General features: G+C 49.3%; 1 protein-coding gene across 1 annotated transcript in view; it reads left to right on the forward strand.

Moving 5' to 3' along the window:
- CACNG3 (calcium voltage-gated channel auxiliary subunit gamma 3) overlaps positions 1 to 6,759 on the forward strand; it is a 76,300-nt gene extending 69,541 nt beyond the window's left edge. The window contains exons 3-4 of the mRNA XM_010986931.3: positions 1,078 to 1,218; positions 5,709 to 6,759. Of these exons, the coding sequence (XP_010985233.1) occupies positions 1,078 to 1,218; positions 5,709 to 6,220 (653 nt within the window). The 3' untranslated portion in view covers positions 6,221 to 6,759. The remainder of the gene's footprint in view (positions 1 to 1,077; positions 1,219 to 5,708) is intronic.
- Positions 6,760 to 8,346: the final 1,587 nt, after the last annotated feature.

Here is an 8,346-nt window from a genome sequence, read left to right on the forward strand (position 1 = left end):
GAAGGACAGGACCTTAGCTCTTTTGTACCTCAATGAGCACAGAATTGATCCTACTGATATTCTGGCCTGGGCATCCCAGGAAAGACTCTTACACTGGTTGGGTCAATACTGAGATCCCATCTGAAGGGCCCTCCCTCCAGAACTTTGGGGCTTCTCTGTGATCCAGCAGCAGAAGAGTTAACACAGAGCCCTCAGCCAGCATCCCTCTGCTTGAAAAGGCAGTGCCTGCACCCTTGTGGTGGTTAAACATTTCCGAGAGTACCCCAGGACCCTGCACAGTGCCTGGCACTTGGTAGATGCCCAATAAATGTTGAATGGATAACCAAATTCATTTGCTTATTCAGTGACTTAAATGGGTATCAAAGGGGTACTGCCAGACTCAGAGCTATGCAAATGTAGGTGCTGTGGGGGAAAGACTGCACTTCAGTGAGCAGCTCGTGATCTAAAGGGAGGTCCCCAATGCCCAGCCGGCTACATCACTTACAGAGCTCGGTGCGAAATGAAAATCCCAGGCTCCCGGTTCAAAATGCAGGCGAAACAGCTTTTCCCTTCTTCTGCCGTCTCTCTCTCCCTCCAGTCATGGTGCCTTTTATTTACTACGTTATGTCATAGGCCTAGGAACACTTGCAATTGCCTGGGGCTTGCACTCAACTCTGATTCTCGCTGTATCCAAGCCCAGACCCCTGCCAGGAGCCAGGGGTGGCAGTGGTTCACTGGTTGGGGAGACGGGTGGGCAGCTGAGGACCCATCCCAAGGAGAGGAGAGGGAGGTAGGTGGTGGGATGCCACGTGAGTCAAGGCTCCGAGCCCCACCCCGGCACGTGCTCCACTGGCCCATCAGACTGACACAAAACGCAAAGTCAAAGTTAAATTATTAAGAATTTCAAGATGGTGACTACAGAGCATTAACCCCAAGCACAGAGCCCTGAGCCAGCCAACTGGCCTCCACCTCTGTCGGATGCCGGCTCCGTCCTCCTGCTCACGTGCTGTCCTCCAGCCAGGCACCCCCACGCCAGTGGAGGGTGGCTCCTGGGGCCAGCTGGGGTGCAGGTGGAACCCTCTCTCCTTCTCTCCGCAGGGGCTGTGAGGGCCTCCAGCGTCTTCCCCATCCTCAGCGTCACACTGCTCTTTTTCGGCGGGCTCTGCGTGGCGGCCAGCGAGTTCCACCGCAGCAGACACAATGTTATCCTCAGCGCCGGCATCTTTTTTGTCTCTGCAGGTGAGCATCTGGCCCGAGCCCCCAGCACTTTACAGACACCAAACCCAAGCCAGGGCCCCAAGGACAAATCAATGTTTTTCCTCCAGGGAATAGAGCAAGAAAATGGTCAACTTGTGTGTTAAAAATGAAAACCAAAGACTTCCATTAGAACTAAAGACCCTGACAGCTGAGGTTGCATGAAGGGAAGATGAGGAGGAGATAGGGTACCTAGGTCAGCTCAGAGAGGGAAAGAGAGAATGATTAATAAGAGAGTGTATGTGTGTGTGTACACATTATATTATATTATTTTTTTTATATTATATTTACACACAGTGGATGGGGGCAAGTATGGTCTGTGTAATGTGTGACCTGAGATATGGGATCAGTGTGTTTTAAAGGAGTCCAATTTTTCCAGCAGCCCCAGAAGCTCTCAGGGAAGACCTTATTATGAAGAGCATCCCTGACCAGAAGGTGGCACAGGGTGGCAAGGAGGATGAGAGACAGTCTCCGGGAACCAGTCCTATTTCCGCCTCCTCTCTCCTCCCTTCATCTCCGTCCCTCCTCCGCCCTCCTCATCTTGCTCTGTTTCCTCCGAGTTTCCACTCCTCCATCTCCTTACAATCTCTTCCTACCCCAGCCCTCAGTTAATGCCATCTGGATGAAATGATTTAGAGACGCAAAGAACAAGCTGGGGGTGGGAGAGGAGGAAGCTTGACTGGTGATGACCTCCAAACTTTGACCTATGATGACAGAATATTTACTGGGGTAGAAACAGTGGGGAGGAGTCTGAAATGGCGAGTAAGAGGGGCTTACCCTCCTGGATTTGAATTCTGGGTCCACCTGCTGGACCTTGGGAATGTTACCAACTCCCCAAAATTTGGTTTCCTCAACTGTAAAATGGGAATTAATAATGGTACCTATTTCATAGGGTTGTTGGAAGGAGATTGAACGTGAAAAGCACAATACTATTTTCTAGCAGTGGCAAAGAAACATGACATAGTTCCGAAATTGGAAGCCCGGCATCCCGGCCCCCTCCAACGTCTTGCTTAGCTTTCTTCCTGACTGTGTCCCCTTCTGGGAAAGGGGGAAGGTGGGCTGCATTCAGCTCTGAGTCTCTGGGAACCAACTCGAGCAACAGACCAGGGAGAAAGCCACCGTCTTTGGTGGTGGATTTTAGTTGGCTCCAAGGGGACAGATGGTAACAACTGGTAAACCCAGGGACTTGCGTTGCTTTAAGGACTAGCTGGTGGCCCGTCCAGACCTCCTGGGCTCTGACTGACCCAGAGGATGCTGTGTTGTGCTGACATGAGGGTTTCCTAAACAAGAGAATATCATTATTTTGTCCCCCAAGGGGATTGTTAGGGAAGAGTGTGTCACCAGCAACCTTCTTCTCACAAGGGGCTGTTGTGAGAGATGACAGGTCGATTAGACGCACGGGGACTGGGAAACACGAGGGCGGCAGCAAAGCCCGAGGAGAAGCCAGAAGCTGGGGGTCTAATCTTAGATATCTCCCACCCCTGGTCTCCCTGAGGACACTGGGAGCCTCAGTGTTTCTACCCATAAAATGAAAGTTTGGGAGGACTCAGCATTCTCTAAAGCTCTTTTTTGCTCAGCTATTTATTCTAAGGTTCCGTGACTTCAGGCAAGCAATCAAGAACCCTTCACTGAGCACCTACTATGTGCCAGGCACCAGGCATTATGCGTAAGATCATGGGTGCTGGAAGCAGGCTGCCTGGTACAAATCTTGATTCTACCACATCCCATCTGGACAACCTGGGGCAAGTCGCTTGGTTACTCTGTGCCTCAGTTTCCTCATCTGCAAAAGGGGGATAATAATGACTCTACCCCTTTACGGCTGTTCAGAGGATTCAGTGAGCTGGTATACGGAAAGTGCTTAGAACTGGTCTAGCATGCAGTAACGCTCCATGCATAGTCATTGCTGTTATATACTCTGTACCATTTAATTCTCATGCGGACTCAATTCAGCAAATAGACACCGTGCTCTCGCCATGGGTCAGGCTTTGGGCAAAGAGGTGGGTCCATAGCAATGAATAAAACTAGCTTAGGTCTGCCCTCAGGGAGCTTACAGTCTGGTGGCCTGGAGAAAGTGATGGCCAACTTACGTCTTGTTCTTTCCTCAGCTTTGTGACTGAAATCTAATCCACCCATGGCTAAGAGACAGTCTTGGGTTCAAATCCCACCTCCGCCATTTTCCAGCTGTGTTGACTTGGGAAGTTAGCTATGTTCTCTGCGCCCCAGTTTCCTCATCTTTAAAAGAGAGGCTTTTTTTTTTTTTTTTTTTTAAGTGAGCCTATTGCACTGATTAATTGAAAGAGTGCACGTTAAGACTTTACACAGTGCCCGGCACATAATGCATGTCCTAGAAGCAAGTGGCAACTTGGCTTGCTGCCTTCTTCAACCTGGTCTGGCATCTGAGCCTTTCTTTGCACTTCTTTTGTCTTTTTTCCAGCAAGACTTCCTTCCGGGGCTTCTCAAACTTTGCCACCAAAGTTTCCCTGAGGGCAAAGGAGAGCGAAAACCTGGCCCTGAGGAATCAGGGGGCATCACTAGAAGCCGCCTTCAGCGAGCTGAAATGTCTTTGAAGTCTGCCTCCCATCTATACTTAAAAATTCATGTGAATTCTGCTCTCTCCTCCTTATTATATCCATGTTCATTTTAATATAAAAGACTGTGTCTTCCCTGCTCATCTTCAAGCCAAACTGACACTCCAGAAAGACGAGCCATTTTTTTAGCCTTTGGTTTCCTGCAGCCTGACACACGGAAGTCTGGGTCAACCCCCATAGTAAGAAATAGCTCAGTGATTAGAACTCACTGCCTGCCTGCTAGATGCCTACATTGGGTGATGGGGAGAGGAGACAGGGAAGAAGCAGACCCTGGCCCTGCCCTCCAGGGGCTCTAGACTCCTAGATGGAGTATGACCGGAGATCATATTCAAAATATGAATTCCCCTTAATGCATGTGCACCAGCCGATCAGAATGGTAGCACTGGAACATAGTCTGGTGGCCCTTGCTACACCAAGATTTAACCCTTTGGTTGCTGGACCATGGGGAGATCTTGGGGATTCCCCAGGAAGAGTATGGGGCATTCAGGGAATGGAGAGGGTATTCAGGAGGCCACTGGAGATGGTTATTTACTAACTGGTGCTGGGATAGCTTCCCTTTAGAACTACCCTACAGGTGGCCTGAACTCAGAGGCAAGGAGATGCTAGCTACGGTCCCAGCCTCCCCAAGTCATTATTGGTCTCAAGGCCCAGAGGAGGCCCTTCAAGCAAAGGGACCCAAAGAGACATTCCACCTTTGGAGCAATTAAGTGAGTGGGCAACCTCCAGGCCCTCAGGTTCTACTGTTTCTTCTTACTACTCCCTAGAGAATCAATCTCTCTGCAACCGACTGGGCAGCTCTTTCCAGTTAGTATGTGGGGACACTAAGTCCGCAGACCTTGGCCACTGGGGACAACGGCTTCAGGTTCCCCAGTTCCTGCGGCTCAAACAACAGCTAATCTAAAGCATTGCCATATCCTGTGCAGATAAAAAGAATTAGAAAGGGGAGCATATAGTTCAGTGGTGGAGTGGTACTTAGTATGCATAAGGTCCTAGGTTCAATTCCAAATACCTCCATTAAAAAAATTTTAAAAATTAAAAAAATAGCAAATAAATAAATAAACCTCAAAAGACGTAGAATGCTAATTAATGCACCTCCCCCATGGGCTCATTAGTTCCCCAAACTGTAGCCCAAGACTCAAAAACGTCCACTGAACAGCTGCATTCAGACTCTCCGTAAGCACGTCCCACTCAATGTATCCACTCTCTCCTCTTCTCTAAACCTGTTCCCTCTGCTGCCTCTTTTTTGAGCTCCAGATGCCACCAACCTCCCCATCATCCAAGCTAGAACTCTTGCTAGCAAGTCATTCTCAACTCCCCAGTCAATTCCCTTCCATTGCCCGGCTCAGCCCTCGTCAACGTTCAGCACCCAGCTCACATGCCACCTTGTCTTCGGAGCAAGGTGGCTCAGCCGCTCGCTCTCTCTCTGCTCCTCAGCCATTTTATACGTGTCTCTGGCACAGCCCTTACTGTATTTTGCTATAATTACATTTACATGTCAGTTTCTCCTCCTGATGGTGAGGAACTCAAAGGCAGGGATCTGTATCTCGCTCATTTGACCATCCTCGTGACTTAGTGCTGAAGATCAAGCTGTGATGGAACAAACTGCTTCTCAGGGAAAATGCACTCATTCTGAGTTCTGCTGCACTTGCCTTAGGAGTAAGGTGTATTCTTTCACTGGAGGCTTCCCCCCGCTGGGGAGCAGCAACAGAATTCTTCATTTCCCAAGAGACAGACCCTCCAAGAAGAGCTCAGCGGTTGGATTTCCTGGCCATAAATCCATTCTCTCCCTGCTACCTCCACATTTTTTTCAATAACTATTTCAAGCCTAAAAGTGACAGTTACCTCTGAGGCTTCTAAAAGATGCGTTTTTCTTTCCCCTTCTCTTAGGGTTAAGCAACATCATTGGCATCATAGTTTATATATCAGCCAATGCTGGAGACCCTGGGCAGCGCGACTCCAAAAAGAGCTACTCCTACGGCTGGTCCTTTTATTTTGGAGCCTTCTCTTTTATCATCGCGGAAATTGTAGGAGTAGTCGCCGTGCACATCTACATAGAAAAACATCAGCAGTTGCGTGCCAAATCCCACTCGGAGCTCCTGAAGAAATCTACCTTTGCTCGCCTTCCACCCTACAGGTATAGATTCCGGAGGCGGTCAAGTTCCCGCTCCACAGAGCCCAGATCCCGAGACCTGTCCCCCATCAGCAAAGGCTTCCACACCATCCCGTCCACTGACATCTCCATGTTCACCCTCTCCCGGGACCCCTCAAAGATCACCATGGGGACCCTCCTCAACTCCGACCGGGACCACGCTTTTCTACAGTTCCACAATTCCACGCCCAAAGAGTTCAAAGAGTCGTTGCATAATAATCCGGCCAACAGGCGCACCACGCCCGTCTGAACTGACCTCTGCCCTCTGCCCTCTGCCCTCGGCCCCAGCACAGCCTCGGGGGATGTGGACAGAGGCGTCTCTGAGGTTGCATGGCATGGTCCTCGTGATGGTATTACTTTTTACAAAGAATGAAACCAAATGGACTCAGTCCTCTCCCAAACTTGGCCCCTCGCCCTCCGTCCGAACCCCTCCATCCTTCCCCAACTTTTCAAGCCAATCCCATGACGTCATTTATTTCTCTGTGTATCTGTGCCAGATGTTTTCCTTTCTTCCTTCTTTACTGGAAGGACCTCCACATTCTTCCCTCCTTGGAAGAGGACTTAAAAGGTGGCTGGTGGGGGATCCCTGAATCCCCAGGTGTGTGCACAGCTGTTCCCATTGTCCATTCATACAAAGCCTCGGGACACCCACCGCCCAGGCAGCCCTGAGGGAGGCATTCACCTTTCCGTGTTAGAACAACATGACCAGAAATCAAAGATGTCAGAGCCCCGAAGCAGCTAATGTAATAAGCACTCATGTATTAAAGGTTTTGCCTTGTCGTAACCAAACAAGCTGGGCTGTTTGATTTCTTCTGGGTATTTCCTGCACAGACTCACTGCCCAGCCCTCAAACTACCTCATGTCTGCACTGGAAGCTGAGCTTGCTTTGCTCATCCACACTCGAGCCACTGGGAAGGATCCTCCTTTACCTCTTGAGGCCAGTGAGGTACGCCCTCCAATGTCAGATTCGGTCTGTCCCCCATCTGAATCCCTGGAATCTACTGGGGGCCAGTATGTGTCCAAAAACTCAGCTTCAGCACCCAGGAGCTCTGTGACCTTGGGCAAGCCCACTTAAGCTTCAAGCCTCAGTCTTCCCATCTGTACAGTGAAACATGGTGCAGTATTCTCCTCCATAGAGCTGTGGGGCTTAAATGAAATGTCATGTGTAAAATGACTAGCACACTGTAAATTACAGATAGATATTACTTTTCAGATGAACTCTAGGTAGAGTGAGCATTGTCTTAGTTGGGGCTGCTGTAACAAATACTATAGATCAGGGTGACTTAAACAACAGACATTTATTTCTCAGTGTTCTGGAGGCCAGAAAGTCTAAGATCCAGATGCCAGCAGATCTGGTTCGCAGTGAGGGCTCTCTTCCTGGCTTGCAGACGGCCGCCTTCTCACTGTGTCCTCACATGGCGGAACCACTAACTCCACTACAAGAGCCCCACCTCCATGACCTCATCTAACCCTAATTTCCTCCCAAAGGCTCCATCTCCAAATATCGTCACATCGAGGGTTAGGGCTTCAACTCGTGAATCTGGATGGTGGGGAGGAACACCATTCAGTCCATAGCCGGCATGCTTGCAGGAAGAGAGGAGCCAAATAAGAGCTATTCTTTATTGGTGGGGGGTAGAGGGGCAGTGCACTTTGCACAGTCTCCGAGAGCACTGGGAGGAGAAAATGGAAGGACATTTGAATATTTTGAATATTGATTATTGAATGTTTTGAATATCAGATAGTGTGAGCAGGGGCAGGGAGGGTAAAACTCAGTGGTAGAGCACATGCTCAGCATGCCTGAGGTCCTGGGTTCAATCCCCAGTACCTCCATTAAAAATAAATAAATAAATACCTAATTACTTCCCCTCCCCCCCAACAAACAAACAAAAATAAATTTAAAAAAAAAAAAAAGCATGAGCGATCAATGTCACCTCTGCCAGCAGTGACTCCTGGATTGCTTGTGGTGCACGCCAGCAATCACCCTTCCAAAGAGCTTCCCTCTTCAGGCTCTAGTCACTCAAGGGGGTAGAGTTACCATCATAGGAGCCCATGCTTACCTGACATTGCTAGGTGCCAGGTCGTAGTCTAGCACCATACATATTGCATTATTTAATCCTCCCAGTAGTAGTCCCATTTTACTGAGGAGGAAACTGAGGCAAGAGAGGGTATGTGACTGCCCAGACTTCATCCCCGCTGCAGGCTCAAAGTGCTGGGAAGCCAGGCCCTTGCCCGCACCCTCACACACAGCGAATTTTACAGGAGAGCGCAGACTAGTAACACTTTATTTTGTTTGACGTTTGAGAGTCGTTGCATGCAAATTACACACATACATCGAATTATCTCATCGGATCTTTAAAAGCACCCCACGTAGGGTAG

The sequence above is a fragment of the Camelus dromedarius genome, chromosome 24 (assembly GCF_036321535.1).
Source record: "Camelus dromedarius isolate mCamDro1 chromosome 24, mCamDro1.pat, whole genome shotgun sequence".
Classification (NCBI taxonomy): Eukaryota; Metazoa; Chordata; class Mammalia; order Artiodactyla; family Camelidae; genus Camelus; species Camelus dromedarius.